Source organism: Fukomys damarensis, unplaced genomic scaffold (genome assembly GCF_012274545.1).
Source record: "Fukomys damarensis isolate Sample0158 unplaced genomic scaffold, DMR_v1.0_HiC HiC_scaffold_7, whole genome shotgun sequence".
In the NCBI taxonomy this organism is placed as follows: Eukaryota; Metazoa; Chordata; class Mammalia; order Rodentia; family Bathyergidae; genus Fukomys; species Fukomys damarensis.
Window position 1 is genome coordinate 20,472,708 of NW_022900919.1, and position 21,404 is coordinate 20,494,111.

At 47.7% G+C, this 21,404-nt stretch overlaps 1 protein-coding gene across 3 annotated transcripts in view; it reads left to right on the forward strand.

Annotated features, from left to right (window-relative positions):
- Nucleotides 1-19,879, forward strand: part of Alpk3 (alpha kinase 3) — a 56,986-nt gene extending 37,107 nt beyond the window's left edge. For all 3 annotated transcript variants that reach the window (XM_010621117.3, XM_019207056.1, XM_010621116.2), the window contains 9 exons: nt 7,912-9,853; nt 10,463-10,610; nt 10,950-11,077; nt 11,170-11,205; nt 13,761-14,041; nt 14,705-14,793; nt 15,476-15,699; nt 18,395-18,443; nt 18,944-19,879. In XM_010621117.3, coding sequence (XP_010619419.1) covers nt 7,912-9,853; nt 10,463-10,610; nt 10,950-11,077; nt 11,170-11,205; nt 13,761-14,041; nt 14,705-14,793; nt 15,476-15,699; nt 18,395-18,443; nt 18,944-19,283 — 3,237 coding nt within the window. In that variant the 3' untranslated portion in view covers nt 19,284-19,879. The remainder of the gene's footprint in view (nt 1-7,911; nt 9,854-10,462; nt 10,611-10,949; nt 11,078-11,169; nt 11,206-13,760; nt 14,042-14,704; nt 14,794-15,475; nt 15,700-18,394; nt 18,444-18,943) is intronic.
- Nucleotides 19,880-21,404: the final 1,525 nt, after the last annotated feature.

Consider the following 21,404-nt stretch of genomic DNA (forward strand, 5'->3'; position numbering starts at 1 on the left):
AGGGAATTAGAAACTATAAAATATGGCAAAGATTTGAAAATAAGCCAACTAGAATTCCAGGGTTGAGAAATACAGTAACTAATACTGGTTTGATTACTATAGTTGCAGTAGTTTCAGTTCTCATGTCCACCCTGTATGTTGCATTGAATGCAGCTAAAAACTTGGGCAAAGTGTATAGTGCAGTTATTTGTCAATTTTGAAAAGCAAATAGTGGCAGATAGGATGGGGAGGAAGACCAGAATTAACAGTACTACTGAACCAGTACTGTTTACCTTTTTCTCTCCCCTTCTTGTATTTCATACCTTGGTTTCAAAGCAATCTGACCTAGAAGTAAGTGTCACTGTGGACAGAGAGGTGTAGGAAAACTCCTCTGGATCAGGCGTGAGGCACCAGAAAGGGATCTCCTGGTAGTGATAGTGGTAGCAGCAGAGGTCACAGATACCTAAAACTTGGGGAGGAGAGAATCTTCCCTCTATTCAGAGGAGCCATGGCACTAAGAGGGTAGGATGAAACCCTGTTGAATTCTTTCTTCCATCTCCTGTGGTCTCTTCTTTGATCCAAGCCAAAGCTAATGTGTGGAAGCATGCGGCAGAGAGGAGCATGTGGACATATAACTGAGAAAAGGAGCCATAAAAAGTGCTGGGGAAATCATGGAGAGGAAGAGACTTGGGAAAAGGTGTCGTTTATGGTCTCTGAGTTTATAAACTCTACAAATCCTTGAACTCATTCCCAAGCTATTTGTGCAAGGGTATGATTCAGAACAGCATATCAAGAACTTTGAGAATGGAACCAACAGACAGTCATCCAGGTATCAGGCAGGCCACTGGGTGGCATGCACAGAGGACAGATGCAGATGGCATTAGAAAAGCTTTGAAAATGGTATTAGCATTGTGAGTACAGCCTCAGAGGGCTGAACAGAACTTGTAGGCTGTACACAACCAGGGAGACTGCCTGCTAAGACAAAAGCACCAACATTCTCCATAGGATTTAAATAAGAACCAGAGTCTCAGTGCCCAGCATGTCTAAGATATAATAAAGTTTACATAGCATGTAAAAAAATATCAACTTGCATGGGAAAGATAATCAAAGAATCCTAACACCAAGAAGATATAAATGTTGGAAGTATCTGACTTAAAAGCATCTACTTTAAATATGTCAAGTAAAGGTGAACCCTAAATGAATGGAGACATGGAAAAATCTCAATAAAATACAAAAGATATAAAAAAGAATCAAATATTAGTTTTAGAACTAAAATATATTGTATCTGAAATGAAAAGATGTATGTGGTTGGGCACCACAGGATGATAGGTGGCAGAAAAGTCAGTTAGCTTCAGTTATACAATAGAAATTATTTGGTCTGAACAACAGGGAGGAAAAAAATCATCAGAGCCTCAGGGATCTATAGGACGATAAAAGCTCGTGTCATTGGATAACCAAAGGAGAAAAAGTGTTGTACAGAAAAAATATCTGAAGAAATAATGACTGAAGACTCCCTAACCTTGGCAAAAGACACAAACCTACTGATTAAGAAGTTCAATATCTGGGCATGGTGATGCACATGTGTAATCCCAGAAGTTGGGAGGCTGAGACAGGAGTATCACTGTGAGTTCAAGGCCAGCCTGAACTACATAGTGAGAATTTGTCTCCAAAGAAAAAAGTTCAATAAACCTCAAACATGATAAGAATTCCACATCTAGAAACATCATAATGAAAAGTTAAGGCAATGAAAAAAATCTTAAAAATTGAGAAAAGTAACACATTACTTAAGAAGGGAACAAGAATTTGAATGACTACAGATTTTTCATTTCAGACAATGGCGGTCAAAAGGAAGTGGGATAACATTTTTTAAATGTGGAAAGAAAAGAGCTTTCAATCTATAATTCCTCATTCTGAAAAAAAAAAAATCTTTGCATATTCAGGGCCAGAGATACAGCTCAGTGGCACCTCACCTGCCTCGAAAGCACAAGGTCCTGAATTCAGTCCTTGGTACCAATGAACCAACAAACAAACATATTAAAGGAAAAATAGACACTCAGATAAATGAAAAAACTAGAGAATATATTGGAAGTAGTTGTATTCTAAGAATTGCTAAAGTAAAATTTTTAGAAGGAATCCAGTACCAAAAGGAAACTTGAAACATCAAGAATAAAAGAAGAGAAACTGGGCACCACTAGGCATGATGGTGCATGCTTGTAATTCCAGCACTCTGAGAGGCTGGGGCAGGAGGATCACAAGTTAGAGCCCAGCCCAGGCAACTTAGTAACTTAGTGAAACCCTGTCTCAAAATAAAAAAATAAAAATAGCAAAAAGGGCCGGGGATGTCCCTGTGTTAGTGTCAAGGTGTCTTGTATTCAATCTCCAGTGCCATAAAAAAGTCAATTCAATAAAACATAATAAAAATATGTATATAACTAGCAATATAGCCAAAAAATGTGTGAAGCAAAAACTGGCAGAACTGAAAGGAGAAATATAAAGGTCAACAGTTATAGTTGGAAATGTTAACATTCCTCTCTCAATAATGAAGATAACTAATAGAAAATCAGTAAGTATAAAAGAATTAAATAGCACCATCAACCAACTGGATTGAATAGACACAGAATACTAGATATAAGAACAAAATACTAATTCTTTTCAAGGGTATGTAAAACATAAACCAAAATAGACTGTATGTTAGGTCATAAAATAAACCTTAACAAATGTAGAATAATAGAATTAATAGAAAATATATTCTTCAACCAAAATGAAATTACACTAGAAGTCAATGATAGGAAGATAATAAGAAAATCTCCAAACACTTTTAAATTAGAGAAGATAGTTTTGTGGGTCAAACATGAAGTCTTACAGACATTTGGGAAACATTTTGAATTGAATAAAAATGAAAATATAAAAATTTGGGGTGCTATAGTCAGTATTTTGAGGAAATCTTACACCAGTAATGTTATATATTAGAAAAGAAAGTGAAATCAATCATCTAAGCTCCTTTCTAAGGAAACTAGAAAAGAGCACAACAAACCCCAAACAAGCAGAAGAGCAGAAATGAAAGATCAGAAAATAATAAAATTGAAAACAGAAAAATGAAGGACAAAATAAACCCAACTGGGTTTTTTGAAAATGTTGGCAATATTAATATAACTTTAGCAAGACTCCAAAAGCAAAAGAATCCACAAAATATAGTAATAAGTGTGCAAGAGGTATAAAAAGAGCATTACATCTCCCCTTTATCTACCTTTGCCATCGAATTTCTTGTCCTTAAATCACTTGCCAAAGATGTTTTCTTGGGTGTCCTCCCAGAGCTATGTTCTTTGCATTTATAAATATGTGTGCATGCTGATATATTTTCCACACAAGGGCTGCATGGTAAGGTTTCTATCCTGCACCTGGCTTTTTTAGTTGGATGTTTATTTATTTGGAATATGGGTACATCATAATCTATTGAATCATTCCTATATTGATGGGATTTGTGTCATTTCTAGTCTTGGCATTATGAACTGTGCTTCAATGAATATCATTGTATATAAGTCCATTTACTCATGAGAGTTTACCTGTAAGATAAATTTCTAGGAGCAAAATTGTTCAGTCCAAAAGCTCAAGTATTTTTAGTCTTTAATTTTAATTTTTGTGATACTGGGGATGAGCCTAGAACCTTGTGTATGCTAGGCATTGAGCTATATCTCCATCCCTGTACTTGTAATTTTTTTGGTTGTTGTTGTTATTTTGTGGTTGTTGTTACTGAGCTCTCTATGTAGCTCAGGTTGGCCTCAAACTCGTGGTCCCTCTGCCTCTGCCTTCTGAGTGCTAGGATTACAGGTACATACAACAAATGCAGCTTGTATTTTCAACTTAAATAGATAATATCACAGTGCTGCTCATAGAGGCTGTGCTGGTGCCTGTTTCCCCATGCCCTCTCCAACAGAGAATCTTATTAACTTTTTGCCCTTTGAGGCTAAAGCCTTTAGGCCTGTAAGTGATGGCAAGCCTCTGAGATGTTTCAGATTTGTTATTATGGGAAGATCCCTTGAGCTGCAGCGAGGATAAGGGTTTAGCAGAGGTAAAGACCAGAATCATGAATATCAAGCAGGAGGCTTTGCAGTCGTCCAGGCAGAGACAGCACTGCCAGCAGCTTGGGTGAGGCAACTGGCAGAGAACACTGATGGGAATGGATATGGAGATGTTGAGGAAGTGGCTTCAAGGCACTGGACGGACCACGCTTGTGGCCAGGGAGTGTGAGGGAGCTTAATCAGGAGCAGCAGCCACGGCTGAGTGTGTGAAGTCAGTGTAATGCATAGATCTTCTGTCTGTATTAATACTGTCTAAATGAACAGATTTTATGTTGATGTTAATGTCTATCTGAGAATGTCAGAAGTTCAAAGAAGGTGGCCCACATTTGGAATCCTAGATACTTGGCAACAGAAGCAGGAGGATGGCCAGTTCAAGGCTAGCCTGGGGAACTTAGTGAGAGCTTGTCTCAAAATAAAATAAAAAGGCGTGGTGATGGAGCCCAGTGGTAGGGCACTTACTTGTCTAGCATGCATCAGGTTCTGGGTTCAATCCTCAGCAATGCAAAAAAAAAGAAGGCAGAGAAGGAGGAGGAGGAAGAGGAAGAGAAGGAGGAGGAGGAGGAGAAAAAGAAGAAGAGCAAGAGGAAGAGGGAAGAGGATGAGGAAGAAGAATTTGATAAAGTGCTCATTACTATTTATTTAATTTCCCTTTTCCCTTTTAAATTAATTATATATTTTTACCAGCATATATTTACAGTACATAATGATTACATTTATTGTGGGGAGTATTTACATGTACATAACACATCTTAATTCTTTTTTTGTCCCCTTCTCCCGTCCCTTCAACTTTTTTTTTTTTTTTTTTTTTTTTGGTACTGGTTATTGAACTCAGGATCTCCCACTTGCCAGGCAGGTGCTGTGCTGCTGAGCTGAATTCCCACCTCCCTCCAACTCTTGATCTCTTTCCCATTTTTTTCTTGTTTATATATAATTTTTCCTTTGTGTGTGTGTGTTTTGTTTTGTTTTGTTTGCGTACTAGGGATTGGACTCAGAGCCTTCTGCATGCTGGCCAAGCACTCTGCCACTGAGCTACATCTCTAGTCTTCAATTCTTTTTCTAAAAATCCTTTTCCTTTTCCTCTTCCTTTTCTGCCCCCCTCCATCTGTTGTTCCTCTCTCCATTTAAAAGAGATCTCCCTACTTCCTATTAGCTATCCTTTATTTTGCGCTTTATTTATATATTTGGATTCTCATACAAAAGAAACAATGCAATTTTTAAACTTGTGTGTCTGATTTATTTCATTTAACATTATGGTCTTGACGTACAACCATTTTACCTGCAAATGTGTCAAATTTGTCCTTCGTTATGGCAGAGTAGTACTTTGTTGTGTATAAATAGCACATTTTCTTTATCCATTTACCCCAAGGCATTTTTACCTATTAATATTTTCCTGATTGTCAGAGAAGTTGAACAGCAGTATTATTAAAATTCTTCAGTCAGACTTGTTACTAACATTCACCAAACTTTACTTTTTCTCATATTCACAATATTCATTTGAAATGTCACAATTAGTAAAAAAATTTAATTCTATACTTCATTAAATGCATTTTAATTATATATGTTTTTAAATCTTGCATTATATGATATGTTTGTTTTGATTTTGTGTGTGGTTTTCACATTTATAAATGCATGTTGTGACTGTTGGTGGTTTAAATTTTTGTAATGTGAATTATTTGATCTGTTTAGTTAATATCGTTTCATAGTCTTACAGTGATGAATCATTTTTGCTTCCTCCCCTACTAGCCAAAAGTCTTATTTCTTAGAGCTTATCTCTGTCTAGTTAAATACCCTCTGCTTGGGTTTTCAACTCTGAGCACTGTCTTTGGTCCCCATCTCTTGTGAGTGACTCCATCCAGCATCCAGGAACTTACTCCATACTCCTTGTGTTGTCTCATCTTTGTCAGAGCCTCCTGTAACCTTGATATTCTGATCAGCCACTCTCAACTTGATTTTCTCTTTTTTTGAGACAGGGTCTCACTATGTAGTTCAGGCTGGCCTCAAACTCAGCAATCCTCCTGCCTCAGCCTGCTGAGTGCTGGGATTGCAGGTGTGCACTACCACACCTAGCTTCAGCTCAATTTTCTGTGGTTGCACATTAATATAAGATAAATATATTTCGTGATTTCCAGCAATTCTTTTGCTATGGTTCCTTGTTTTCTAGTAGTTTCCTTAGGCAGAGCCCACAGGCATAATATTCCTTAAGTCCTTGTGTCCAAGTCAGTCTCCCTAGCTTAGCAGTTTTTAGGAGGGTTCTTCAGGAGCATGTGCATCTTTGCTGATGTTTTCTAAGATCTGCTGCTGCTGGGCAGTTCTACCGCCTCCCCCTGTCACTGTGGATGCTTTCTGCAGGGTTTCTACCCACCCCTCTGTGACCTTGTGGGTGTGTGGAGTTGGGGGACTCAGCACCTCATGGTAGCTCCATTGTTTGCAGTAACTGTGTTTCATGGCTGTTTACCTTCTGTACTGATTATCCATTCTCCCCCGACAGCTTTGTTCTGCCTCAACTTCCCAATGTCTACATTTATCTGCTCTTGGTACTCCTTCCCTTTTTTGTTGTTGTTGTTGTTGTTTGTTGGTTTGAGTCTACAGGCTTTTTTAAAAAATTTTTTAGGCAAGCTCTCACTATATAGTTCAGGTCTGCCTTGAATTCACTTTGTAGTCCAGGCTGGCCTCCTCCTGCCTCAGCCTACCATGTGCTGCCATATCTGGCTGTGATTGTAGGGTTCATTTCTCTCTAGTTTCACTAGTAATACAGTTCTTCAATTTTTTTCTTTTCTTTTCTTATTTGCTTTGTTGTTATTGGTGGTAATGCTTTAGGAAAAGAGGTAAATTCCTGTCTTATGCTACCACATTTGGCCAGAATGCCCTTTAATTATATCCAAATGTGTTGCATTACAGTATAACAGCAGAGAAAATAGAATTTGGAGATGTATCTCCCCGGCTTCTAACCCTAACTGCCACTTAGGATCTAATGATGCACAGATCGCATCCCCTCTTGGATCATTGTTCTTTTCTCTGAAATAGAGATATTCTCAGAAGTATTTTATGTTGCTGTGAGGAGTGAGGTAATAGGCAGAATACACTGAGGCTTGGCACAGTGCTCTGCAAATAGTAGGTGTTCATAAAGGTAACACTGCAGCTAGGTAGGTAGCACACACCTGTAATCCCAGTACCTTGGGAGGCCGAGGCAGAAGGATTACAAATTGAAGCCCAACCTGGGCAATTCAGTGATTTAATACCATCTAGTCTCAGAAAGGTGGGGGTGGCCTGAGAATGTCGCTCAAAGTAAAGGTCCTGGGTTCAACCCCCAGTACCAGAAAAAAATTACATTTCACTGATTTCTTGGCATAGGTGCCATTTGTAGCCATATTAGCCCTCTGTTTGGGTGTCACTGTGTTAGCGCCATGTGACTGGGGGATGGCACCATGGGGGCCGCCATCAGGACACACTCTGTGCTGCCACCTCTCTTGCTATCCCATCCAGAGTGACTGGTGCATAAGAGAAGGACAGACAGGTTGTTCTGAAGCCGGGTTGGAGGCAGCAAGAATGACGGTGAGCAGGGTCTTTCTAGAAAGACAGGATTCGTTCAGTGAGAAGCTGGAAGGGCCAGGGCTGCCTCTGAAGACTGGATATTCCCTAGTCTGACTCCTTGGGATCAAGGCCTGGGATGGATGGACATGGAGTCCTGGGACTTGGTCCTTTGTCTTTGCTTCTCAACTTCTGGCAGGCTTGAGAAGCAGGGGTCAGGCTCCCTGCAGAGAATTTGGGGTGAGGTCTGAGGGAGCAGGATCGCCATACGAAGGAGAGCCTGGTGCACTTGTAGTTAAGGCTTCCCTCGTCTCTGTGTTCTCAGGAGCCCCAGGCAACCACGGCTCAGACCATGTCTGCCAGCAACAGCTCCAGTGCAGCCCCCACAGGCCACAGCAGCTCCGGAAATCAACGTGTTGTTGAGCCCATGGATATCAAAGCCCAGGAGGACAGGAGGACGCACACTGATGACAGGAGAACCAGAGGCAGGAAGAGTCCACAGGTGCAGGTGGTGGGGAGGACCGAGGGAGAGAGGGCGCAAGCAGCCCAGAGGACACAGGTGGACGTTGTGATGCAAGAAAGTGAGAGCCCACAGTCAGACAGGAGTTCACAGAAGGATGTGGTGATGCAGAGAAGGGTGGAGACACAGGTAGAAAGGATACTGGCAGATGAGAGGACACAAGAAAACAGGAGGATGCAGGAAGGAGAGCAGACACAGCCAGAGGGCAGTGTCCTGCCGGCTACAGAAAGTCACCCAGAGCAGCAGTCTGTGACCAGCCTCAGCCCACTGCCCAGAGCCCCAGAGTCCCTGCCATCAGAAGGTCCCAGGTCTTCTGAGCTTACTGAATGTCCAACACAGACCCCAGAAGCCTCTTCTGTCCCAGAGGAACCCGGTTTTGTGCTCACATCTGAGGAGCCACCAGTAAACACTTCGGGGAGCCATGAGGACACCGTCCTGGGTCCTCTGCCTGCTAGCTTCCTGTGCCCAGCACAGCTGCCCTGTGAGGGGAGCTCAGAGCACAGGGGAGGAGAGAGACACCTGGAGCCAGAGGAGTCAGGCCCGGCCAAGGCCGAGCAGGAGGTGCAGCCAGGGGCCGTGCCATTTGTGGCCCTGGGTGGCTGTCCCACAGGCAGCTCCAGCCTGGGGGTGTCCATCAAGCCTTCTCTTCCTGGGCCTGGCCTGACCAATAACCTGCAGGAGGAGCTGCCCAGCACCCCAGCCCCTCAGCCCACAGACACAGCTGGGCACCAGGCTGGGCTCAGTTCTGTCCCCACCATGCACCAGGGGCCAGAGCCCCACACTCAGAGTCCTCTGCTAGAAACCGTGGCCACCAGCAGCAAGGGGGCCTGTGCCAAGGAGCCCATCATTGAGGATAGTCTCCCAGCATCCCGGAGCTGTGACCCTGGCCTCATCGATTCCCTGAAGAACTACTTGCTTCTCTTGCTGAAGCTCTCCAGCACAGAATCCGGTGAGGCAGTGACTGAATCCCCGGTAGGGGCTGCCACGGTGGGTACAGCACTGTCCCCACCTCTGGTGCCTACTGTGGAAGTGGCAGGGCTGAGTCCCCGGACATCACGGCGCATCCTGGAGCGCGTGGAGAACAATCACCTGGTGCAGAGTGCGGAGACCTTGCTGCTGAGCCCCTGCACCTCTCGGCGGCTCACCAGCCTCCTGGACCAAGAGGTGCAGGCTGGTCGCCAGGCACTGGCCAGTGCGCAGGCTGCCCGGGGCCCTGGGCCCAGCCCTCTTTCGGTCCCTGCCATTGTGGTGGGAGAAGAGGTCCCTGGGGTGGCCTCAGAGGGGTCGCTGGAGGGGCCTGGCCTTCAGAGTGGGCAGGTAGCAGAGACAAAGGCCCATAAGCCCTGCCAGGAGGAGAGAGAACCAGGGGAGGCTCTGCCGGGGCTCCCCGCAGCTACCCCTGAAGAATTGGCTCTGGGGGCCCGGAGGAAGAGGTTTGTCCCTAAGGTCAGAGCAGCAGGAGATGGGGAGGTGGCCAAGTCAGAAGAAAGAGAAAGCCCCTCAGTTTCTCCCCGGGGCCCCAGGAAGAACCTGGCACCAGGGTCCCCTGGGACTCCGGGGCGGGAAAGGCGCTCCCCTACCCAGGGCAAAAAGGCCATGCTAGAGGTGCCGCGGGCAGAGGAGGAACCAGTGGCAGGAGAATTGGGTTCCAGCCCCAAGGCTGGAGGTCCTGATGCAGAGCCTGCCCTGGACGAAGACACACAGGACCCTGTGGCAAAGACCCAGAAAGCCAAAGACCTACTCAAAGGTGAGCCTGGGGGAGGTGGGGACACTGCAGCTCCCGGCAGCACCCAGGGGATAACAGGCCCCTGAGGGGCCTGTTGAGAGACTTGGGAAACAACTAGTAAGACCCTGTCTAAGATAAAAAGGGCTTGAGGTACAGTTCTGTGCAAGGCCCTGGGTTCATTCACCAGTACTGAGGAGAGAGGAACCAAGCACTGCCTCAGGGCTGGGCTTCAGCAGCACCAGCTCCATCCTGGTGTCACCCACAGTCCCTCTCTACAGACCATCCCATTGCAGCGTGGTGGGCTCAGGCTTCAAATGCAGACTTCTGGAACCTGGGGCTCAGAGATGGGCTGCGCTCTTCTCTGGGTTGCTGGCTGTCTCTGCCGTGAGGGGCCCCAGCCTAGTTGGGCTTTGGTGTGGGCCTCTCTAGTTAAGATGTGAGCTTTGAGGGTCCAGGCCCCGGCCTGAGCCCAGAGGGGAGGCAGCCGAGCTATGGAGTGATGGGTCTGTGTGGAGACTTGAATCCTGTCCCCCAAGGCCTGTCTCACCAAGGGCCCAGGAGCAGGGATGTGGCCAGAAAGGCCACAAGGTGGAGGACCTGGTGTTGGCCTCTTACCCACCCCACTCTCAGCCCCTCAGGTGATCCGGAAGATCCGGGTAGAGCAGTTTCCGGATGCCTCCGGTAGCCTGAAGCTCTGGTGCCAGTTCTTCAACATCCTCAATGACTCAGTCCTGACTTGGGCCAAGGACCAGCACCCGGTGGGCGAGGTGAACAGGAGGTAAGCTGGCCTGGCAATGATCCCATGCACGGTCCTCCCACCTGGAATCCATCACCTCGCTCAGCCTCACCATAACCCTAGGAGGGGATGCCGTCATTCCCATGGTGAAAATGAGAAAACTGGGGGTCCGAGGGGTTGTCACCCACCTGCAGTCACATGGTTAGTCGATATCAGGATCACAAAGCAGACTGTGTGACCTAGAACCAGCTCTTGGCCACCAAACCTCTCATCGCCTCCCCGGGGCTCCCAGAGCCTGAGATCCCAGCAGCCTCTAAGAACAGGGTCAAAAGACCTGGGGCTGGTGGTGGCCCTCACAAGAAGGGCCTCCACTCTCTGCAGTGCAGGGGACGAAGGGCCAGCGGCCCTGGCCATCGTGCAGGCATCCCCTGTGGACTGCGGGGTGTACCGGTGCACCATCCACAACGAGCATGGCTCAGCCTCCACTGACTTCTGCCTCAGCCCCGAGGGTGAGTGGCTGCATGGGGACCTTCCTGGGAGGGAGCGGCTGTCTGCCAAGGCACCCTGAAGCCAGCAGTGTCTCTTCTTTTACTCCATGCAGTGTTGTCTGGATTCATCTCCAGAGAAGAAGGTGAAGGTATGCTGTCACTCTGCAGGGGCTGTGGGGGGCATCTCCATCCTGCTCCTTGCCCTCCCGCTGTGGTGAGGGCCTTTGTTAAGAGCTGGAGTCAGTTCCCAAACCATGCATTGCCATGCTCTGCCTTCTGGGTGTCGAGGGAGGAGGATGGGCAGAAATGCCCCCAGCGAGTCTCCCAGAGCCCTGCAGACCTCTGAATTCAACTCACACCAGAGCCCGCTGCCTGTGCAGCTCTGTGGCCCCTATACCCTACTGCACCTACCTTCTGCAGCTCCTGGTGATGGTGACATAACCCCAAGTTTGATAAGCACTGTGGAGGCTCAAATGCCAGGGGAAGGCAAGACCCTGCTGCAAGACCCCAGGAAAACTGCATTTACCTCATCCGCCTCCCCGTTCACACACCCAGCGCCCTTTGTTCAGTTGCCAATTCAAATTTAACCTCTATCAAATGGAAATTCACACTAAAATCACAGTAATAATTCTTTCACACCATCAAGTGACCAGGCAGGTTTACCATCTGTCTCCCTTGCTTCATTTGAACCAGGAGCAATTAATTACTTTTGGTTGATAATCTCTGAGTCTCTTAATATCTCACAGTTCCTCTCCCTTTGTTCATTTTCTCTCCTTGTCGTTTATTTGTTGACCTCTTTAATACGTAGAATTTCTTACACTCTGGATTTTTAAATTATTTACCCTTTAGCATGTTCTCCCACACATAACGCTTCCTCTAAACTGGTAATTAGGCTGAGAGGTTTGGTCAGATTCTGGTGTGATTTTTTGGGGGGTAGGAATAATTCATAGGTGTGCTATGTATTCTTTTTGCATCCTCTTCAGAGGCACACAATGTCAAATTGTTTTCCTTTATCTTTTACTTTTTGAGGTTTTTTTTTTGTGGGGGTGGGTATCAGGGCTCAAACTTGGGATCTTGCTGCCTGCAAGGCAGGCAGCGGCACCACTGAGCTAAATCCCCGACCCTCTTTTTAGTTTTTTTTTTTTTTTTTTTTTTTTAGACAAGGTCTCACTGTGTAGTCCAGGTAGATCTCAAACTTGCAAGGATCCTCCTGTCTCACCCTCCTGAGTGCTGGAATGATGGGTGTGTGCCACCATGCCTGGCTTGGGTGGCCCTCTTTAGTAATAATGCTAAGGTCGGTCACTGAGTTCAGTTAGGTGTCTCTGCATGATCCATTCCTTTTTAAAGTTAAAAGCTATGTGATGTAGCTCTCTGTGTTATCTAGGGGGTTTAACAGCCACTGATCATTGCTGAAATCTATTACTTCATTAGGGAGTTACAACCTGGAAGTATTTTAATTCTATCATTTCATCTTCATTCATTAGCTGAAACTTATCTATAAAGAAGAAATGATTATTTGATTACCCTCGAACATACAGGTCCAACAGTAAATGATGGATGAATATGTGCTCCCTATCCTGTTTTTGCTAGATTTCAGAACAGTGAGCTCATGTTCTAGCAACCACCAAAGATGACCAAAGGTTTTTTTTTTTTTTGAGGAAAGTGGTTTTTTGTTTGTTTTGTTTTCAGTTACCATTATGAACAGGTGGGCTTTCAACATATCTAATACATGCAGTGCATTGCAATAATTATCCTTTGTTGCTAGGATTGAGTTTCACTTTTGGCCAAAGGAGTCCCATCCAGCTGGCTCCTGTGTCCTTTGACAAGTCTTCAGTTAAAACCACTGAAGCTGTAAAGGAGTTTTAAATTGCTTCCTTATTTCCTGGTCTCACAAAATGTTTCAGATACATCCTCTATACTTACGTGACACCTAGATCCTTTTCTTTCTTTTTTTTTTTTTCCTTCTCTCCTCTTTTCCTTTTCCTTTCCTTGCTTTTAAAATTTATTTTTATCAGTACATGTTTACAGTACATGCTGATTACATTCATCTTGGGGAGTTGGTACGGGTATATAACACATCTTAATTCTTTCTTTCTTTTAAATTTTGAGACAAGGTCTCACGACATCACGAAGTTCCCTAGACTGAAGTTGAACTTATCCTCCTGCCTTAGCCTCCCAGAGTGCTGGAATTACAGATGTGCACCTCCATGCCCAGCTTCAGCCAAGTCCTTAGCTTGTCCCGGTTCCTTTTAGTGGGAAGTGGTACTGACACTGTATTTAGCAATTGTAGTATGAGCACCAGGGATACTCAGTGATTCTGGATCGGCCTGTAGACTTTTTGTTTTGTCAAACATGCCGGTTGAGATGGAGTCATTTATTAGGTTCATCAAGATACCTAGCTCTAGAGCAGTGTAATTCCATTATCCTGCATTGTCACAGAAACCATGCCTTCCATGGACCCTTGTTGAGCCCTTTTTGTGGGATGGGTACCACATAGGTACCAGTAGATGACAGAGGCTGGTCAGCTTGTGCCCGAGCTCACTGTTTGGTGGGGGACACAGGTGTGTGGCCCAGGAATGCTGTGGACAGAGTGGGTGCCTGGGAAGCAGGGAGGGACACTGCCTGGCATTTTGCTGCTCTGTGGACCCCTTCCCCTGCTGGCCAGGTGCAAGGCCCTAGTTTTCACCTTTCTCCTGTCCTCCAGTTGGAGAAGAGATTGAGATGACCCCCATGGTGTTTGCTAAGGGTCTGGCTGACTCTGGCTGCTGGGGGGACAAGCTGTTTGGACGACTGGTGAGCGAGGAGCTCCGAGGGGGTGGACATGGGGGTGGCCTGCAGAAGGCCTCCCGGGCCAAGGTCATCTATGGGCTGGAGCCCATCTTCGAGTCGGGCCGCACATGCATCATCAAGGTGTCCAGCCTGCTTGTGTTTGGGCCCAGCAGTGAGACCTCCCTCCTGGGCAGAAACTACGACGTCACCATCCAGGTACTGTACCTGTCCCCAGCCCCATTGCTGCCCTCTCTCACCTTCTGCCCTTGGCCAGCATGGATCCTGTTCGGAAGCCCAAAGTGGAGGCAGAAGCCATCTCCACCTTCACTTTAGCTTAGGAGACTCCTTAGAGACTGAGGGGTTGCCCAGAATCTCCAGACATTTGGCCTGCCTAGAGAAATTTGGAAAATTTGAGACTATGGCTAGGGACATTTGTACTATATCCTCAACCATTTAACAACAACGACAACAACAAAAATAAATAAATAAAAATTTTTGAGACAGAGTTTCCTTTAATTGCTAAGCTACCTAGTCTGGACTCAAATTTTGTAAGCCTCCCGCCTCAGCCTCCCAGAGTCCTGGAATTACAGGCTATATCATGCTGGCTTCAAACTATATTTTTTGCAGTGGCAACCTTTCCCCCTACTTCAAGCCCAGTCTCTCATAGATGCCTTATTTGCATGGGAGATAGAGGGAAGTGGCACAGTTGGGAGGACAGTCTACCCCTCTCCAGGGAAGGGAGCTGGAAGGAGTGAGCCCACCTCCCTTAGGGCCGACATTCTCCTGGCAGGCCCCCAGCAGGTGGCCAACCACTAACAGCCAGGAGCAGGAGAACTGGGAGCCTCCTTGCTGATTCCATTTGGTTTCCCATAACCACAGGGTTGCAAGATCCAGAACATGAGCCGGGAGTACTGCAAAATCTTCGCAGCGGAAGCCAGGGCGGCCCCCAGCTTTGGGGAGGTGCCTGAGTAAGTGTATGGAAAGTGTCTACAGCGACAGTGACCGCAGCCTCCTGGAGGGCTACACCCTGCTCAGCTCAGTGATCCCACAAAATCTAGAAATAGAGACCTCAGCGTTCATGCTCTGCTTTAGAAGTCTCTGCTCTGGTCCTGAGCTCTGCCACCCCAATTCCATATCTTTTTCCTCGAACTTGCTGCAGATTTCAGGAGTCTGGGGATGTGAAAAGTGGGCTCAACCACTGGGTCAGCACTGGTCAGGACTCTTCTGTGGAGTGTCGTGGGTGTCGGTTATAAATGGCACTTATTTCCATTTTGAGACTTGCATGCTAACTCTTGAGCGTTTGGAGGAAAGCTGGCATCGAGCCATGATCCACTGGCACCCCTCCTGCAGCTCTCCTTTCTATTTGACAACACTGGCCTTGGCCCTCACCCATGCCCAGTCTGCCTGGGTCATAGCAGTGTTAGTCCTGATCCACTGGCCACAGGATATGGACAGAACTCTAGAGCCAGTGGCCTCCATCTCCTATCCCGAGTTCAGAAGGCGCTTCCTGCCTCACTGTCCTTCAGGCTCATGTCCAAGAATGCCACTCTGGGAAAGGGCCTTGTTTTAGATGCAGGAATATGGGACGGGGTTGGTGGGCAGAGCTCTCAGGGCCACACTGTGTGCTGACCTCGGGGTGCAACTATTTAGGATCGTCCCTCTCTACCTGATCTACCGGCCTGCCAACACCATCCCTTATGCCACCCTGGAGGAGGACCTGGGGAAGTCCCTGCAGTCCTACTGTTCCCGGGAAGGGGGCTGCACAGGGGCACCGGCTGCACCCAGCAGCTCCGAGATCGTGCAGAAATGCCAAGCCTTCCAGCACTGGCTATACCAGTGGACAAACGGCAGCTTCCTCGTCACAGATTTGGCAGGTACGAGGGTGTGAGGGTGCACAGGGCATGGAGATGAAAGCGTACAGTCGAGACAGACACTGTGAGAGCACTTTCACACTCATTCTTTGCTTTGCATAATAGTCTAGTAGTACAGATGGGCCAACGATCATTCTGCACACAACCCTAGCACACACCGGGGCCTCAGGTAGCCTGTCTGCAACTGCAGTTGCGTTTAAAGGGCTAGTCCAAGCCTACTTAAAATTAAAAAGGAACTTGTTTCAAAGGACATTACAGGGTACCCTTGACTTATGAACTCAGTTCGTTGGCAGGGCAGGTTGTAACTGAAGATGGTCAGTTGAAGGCTCAGGCTCCTCTACACAGCCTTCAAAGTTTCCTTCCTGTACACAGGCAGATCTCAACTGTGTCCTTAGAGAGACACTGGCCCAGGATTTCTCAGCCCCACACAAGAAAGGATGTTGTAAGTTTCCTACCAGAACTCTTTAAGGGTTAAATCCATATCTGAGACCATCTGGAAGCACAAGCGGCCAGCATTTGGGTCATAACTCAAGACTTTGGTTGTAAGTTAAAACTAAAATTCTGGTGATAACCCAAGTTGTTTATATGTCAGTCTGGTTGTAACTTGAGGGTCCACTGTATATAGGAGCCACGCATTATATTTCAAAACTCACAGCCGCCCTTTTTAAAACCTCCCTTCCCTGCAGCTTTACTTTAGACTTTATCACTCACCCTGTCTTTGTTAGTTTTCCTCCACCTTTTTTCTTTTATGATGCTGGGATTGGGACCTAGGGCCTCACTTGCTAGGCAAGTGTTCTACCACTGAGCTACATCCCCAGCCCTGTTAGCTTTTTAAATATAAGCCAACTTAATCTGTCTGGCTTCTTTTTAGTTTTATTGCTTAGTCCTTCATTACCTAGAAACTCCACAGAGGAAGCCAGCAGCATGAATCCTCTTTCTTTGGTTAGCCCTCTCTAGGTCTACTGGCTGGAACTAGGCAGGAAGACGGAAAGAGAAATGTGCTGCAGGTGGAGGAGAAGGAGCTAGGGCTGTCACGATTATTAAATCTTGTCCCTCAAGTTAACAGACGAGAAAACCTAGGACCAGAGATATCAAAGTGACTCCAACATGCTCTTCATTGGGGTTAGCAATGATTTTGGGGTCTATAGCTCTACATATTGGGGGAAGAGAAGCTAGGTAAACTCCGCTCATTATCATGCAACCAATGAGCTCCTACAGTTCATGCTTCCCTTCTCCTCCCACCCAACATTCACCAAATGGTGCATTAGGAATAGTCAATGTCTTCAAGAAACTGTGGAAAATGAACAGATTCCACCACGCACTGATCACATGGGCTTGTTGAAAGACTTTGGAGTCAGAGGAGTTCAGTTTAAGTCAAGGCTCTATGAGTCTGTGTCACAAAGAAGAAAAGAAAAGCTAGGCAGGTTAGATGATTTCATGTCTGGGCTTCCAATTCTCTGTCCTCTCACTTGAAATAATGTTTTCTCTTTCCCATCTCTCAAACTTGTTATCAGGATTACATGACACTGTATTTAGAAAGCTTTCAGTGTCAGGGATTTAGCTCAATGGTGCTGCACCTGCCTTGCAAGTGCAAGGTACTATGTTCCATCTCTGGTACTGCAAAAAAAAAAATAAATAAAAAAAAATAAAAAGGGGAAAGCTTTCTGCAAGCTAAAGTTCTTTGCAAGTGTAAGAGATTATTAAGAAATGAGATAAAACATAATAAATGCCAAGAGAAATAATAAAGAAATTTATTACATAGCTACTGTGTTTCAGACACTAAGTTAAATCCTACATGTATGGTGGTCTTCCCAATACCCCTCTAGGCAGGGGTATTATCCTTTCACTTACAGCTAAGGATTAGAAAGAGGAAGTGACTCACTAAATTCACATGGGTCCAGAGTGATAGAGCTGAAGTATGAAGCCAGGTCTGTCTGAATTGAAAACCTAGCCCATGTCTACCCGTCACATGATGGTACTCAGCCTGGTTAGTGAGAGCCGACTCCCTAAAAAAATGCTGGGCAACTCACAAGCGGAGAAAGATCACAAACCTAACACTTGAATGCTGAGATGCTCGGGCTGACTAGGGTGGGGCATTTCTTCTCTATCATCCTTTCCTGAGCTCTGTTTGTCCAAGGCTATCTGAACTAAAAGATCATCCTGGCACCTTGGGATGCCCACTTGCTGCTGTGAGTTGGGTTTCCACCCAGTCTTGCCCGGGCTACATTTCTGCTGTCTACCCTGAGTGATGCTCTCTTTCTGGGTTAGACCTCACTCTGTAAGGAGAAAGAAGTGCCAAGTTCACAGCCAGAGGCTGGTGCAGTGTGCGACTGGTCTGACCTAGTAGAGGATCATAGAGCTGACAAGATCGGGCTCTAGGAGCCAGAAGCACCAAGTGTTTGCCTTGGTTCACAGTAGCCACTGCACCTAGTGCTCAGTAACAGCGTGAGTGAGTGTGACCTGCCCGACCTGCTGAACTCTGAGCCTGTCTTGTCACTTGTGAAATGGGAATCTTCCGAGAAATACAGAGATCTGCCCCCTGCCTGCCGGACAGGCTGGTGGTGGTGGTGGCAATGCCTGAGGTGTCTGCACTGAATGAATCCTGGCAGGTTCCCGGCTATGGTGGATCTATGCTGGAGACACAGGGGCCTAGAACCCTGCCAGCCTAGCCTCAGCCCCCCACTTTCTCTGCTTTCAGGGGTTGACTGGAAGATGACTGATGTGCGGATTGCTACCAAGCTGCGAGGGTGAGTGGTTCTTAGGGACCCTGGAACGTCTTCCTGGGGTCTCCTTCTGGTTCCCTGTCCCTGAGATGTTGGCCTGGGGCCAGATGGTCCCACTCATAGCCACAGCCATAAAGGAACACCCTGGGGGCCAGTAATCCCCACCCCATACCCCTGCCTCCTGGTGTGGGCAGCAGCTATGATTAATGCCCCAGTGGAGGCTCCCTTGACCTTCTGGGCCTGCAGTGGACTCTTCTTCTACAATAGGGACTCAGATGGGCAAGAGATGAGTGTGTGTGCTTGTAAAAGGCCCCCATTTGCCCACCAAGGACCAGTGAATCCTGTGTCAGGGTCTTAATGAGACAAGCTTTAAAATTGGGATGCTGCCTCCTGAGTTAGTACCCTAGGAAGTAAGGAAGGAGATGCCCTGGGCACAGTACCCTGATGGTAGCTATGCCAAAGCCAGCCTTCAAGGCTCTGCCACATTGGGTGGGAACCACTCAGCTCTTTCTGTCTGGTTGCAGATACCAAGGCCTCAAGGAGAGCTGTTTCCCGGCCCTACTGAATCACTTTGCCTCCTCCCACCAGTGCAATGCCTACTGTGAGATGCTGGGTCTCACAGCCCTCAAGGGCCCCGAAGCGTCCCACCCCCAAGCCAAGCCCAAAGTCTCCAAGAGTCCATCTGCTGGTAGGAAAGGCACCCAGCTGAGTCCGCAGCCCCAGAAGAAAGGCCCCCCTAGTCCTCAGGGCACCCGGAGGAGCACGCCAAGCCCCAAGGCCACCTCCCAGGCCTCGGAAGCAGCTGCTGTCCCTGGACTGGGGCAGCCTCCCTCCCAAGAGGGGGGCTCCAAGGCCCATCGGTAGCCCCAGCAGGGGCTGGGGGCCTCCACCCAGCAGCAGATCAGCCAGGAAGCAGCTTGAACCAGACGGAGATGTTCTTGAGAGTGCACCAGTGGAGAAGGTGCCCGAGCAGGCACCTCTTGGGGACTTCTCTGAGCAGCCTCTCCTCCGTCAGCACTCCTCTGACAGCTTTGGCCATGGCGCATGGCCACTGGCCTCTCCTGGTGCCATCGTCACCCAGGGTTCCCAGGCCTCAAGTGGGACCCACCTCCAAGTGCCTGGCGGCTCCGGCCTCCTAGAAGTTTACACTTACCACTGCTGGAGGCTCCCCGAGTCCTCTGCATGTGTTCTGCACCCCAACCCCTGGCCAGCCAGATATGGCAGCAAGTGCTGCCATCTGGGGCCTATATCACCCTGTCCCCTGCTTGACCCTGCCCTCTTCCTGTCTTCAGGGCTTCAGACTCCTGTGTGGGGTCTGGCTTGTGACTCTCAGGGTAACTTCTTTCAGCTGCTTTGCCACATCCATCCCAACTGTGCTGCGCCTAACCTGTCCGCAAGCCTGGGTGGGATTCAGGGCCCTTACGGAGCTGGTTGTGTCCCTGGGCTGCGTTCTGTGATGACACATGTTCCTGCACTCCCTCTCCATCGTTGCCACTCTGGCCCTTGCTCACCTGCTTTGAGCCCCTGCAGTCTGTGCTTCCAACTCTGCTTTCCCTGCCCCCACACTGTTCTGGGCCTGGCCCAAACAGTGCCTGCCGGTGCCTCTGCCTTGTTCCTTTGGCTCTCATCCCTGCCTATCCCCAGCTTGCTGCTTTTAAACTCCAGCTGGCATGAGGAGGGTCAGAAGGAGGGCATTGACTTTGAGGGACCTTGTGCTCCATCCTGGAAGGAGGGGGGTCATGCTGAATTTCACATCCCCCCCACAAAGGGATGGATTGCTGGGATCGTCCTTGTAGGTATCCTAGGAAGGTCCCAACCCAGTCAGTCACAAGCCTGGGCATGGGGAGCCCTGCCTCCAGCCATTCTCTCTTGATCCTGGGCACCAGGGCTGAGCTCCCCTAGATGGGCTTGGAGGAGTTTCTGTGCTGTACCTGGTGCCCTAGGTCCTTCTTGGATGTGCCTACCCTGAGATCCAGCATGGACAGTCTGGAGCTAGCTTGGTCCCCTTGGAATGCAATAAAAGCAGTGACCATGTGTCCCGCTTGCCCTCATCTGATGTGGTGACAGAGCCAGGTCCCTTCTTCCCAGCCATGCTTGGTGAGGATGTCCCCTAACCCTATGCCCCCTGAAAAACAAACCTGTATTTGGCTCCTGGCCTCAAGTGCATTGTCAGTCTTCTGAGGCCATGTGTAAGATGGTTTGTGCTATTCGCACTATTGAGCTGATGGCGTGCACCTTATCAAGGTGTTTGGGGGCTTCACACCTTGGGAATGGCTCCTTTATTGAGAAGAGAAACATAAAGGATGACCCAGAAAGGAAGAGCACATTTAGGGGCTCAGCAGAAGCTCCGCATGTCCCTGGATGCCTCTGCCACAGCAGACTGGCCAGGGACAAGCGTGCCTGGCTCTCAGCCCCTCATGGACCCTGTCCTGCTTCTCCTCCCTCCCTCAACTGGGGGCCACCATTCTCTTCCATTTTGATATTTCCAACTTCTCTACCTCCTTTCTGTTCGGGTGGCCCCCTACGTTTTCCTTTGTCTCAGGGTGCCCCCATTCTCCCAGGCCGCATGGCCAGAGAACATGGGTGGAGTGAGAGCTGGAATATTGCTCACCCACTCATTCACTCAGCAAATATGCACCAAGCACCTGCTGTATGCCAGACCCTAGCCTAGCAGCTGTGGGGTGCAAAGATGTGTGGGTGGCCCCAGGGGAGACTGCCTCTCCTTGGGGTACTTGGGTTTGAAGCAATGGAAATGAACTTGGACCAATTTAAGCAAGCAAAGGTGTGCATGGAGGGATGTCGGGATAACACACACAACCAAAAGAATAGCTGAATAAGCTGAGCATGATGGTTCTACGCCTATAATCTCAGCACCCTGGGAAGCTGAGCTAAGAGAATCACAAGTTTAAATTCATCCTGGTAACTTAGTGACTTAGCAGGCCCCTCTCTCAAAAATAAAAAATACAAAGGCTGGGGATTATAGCT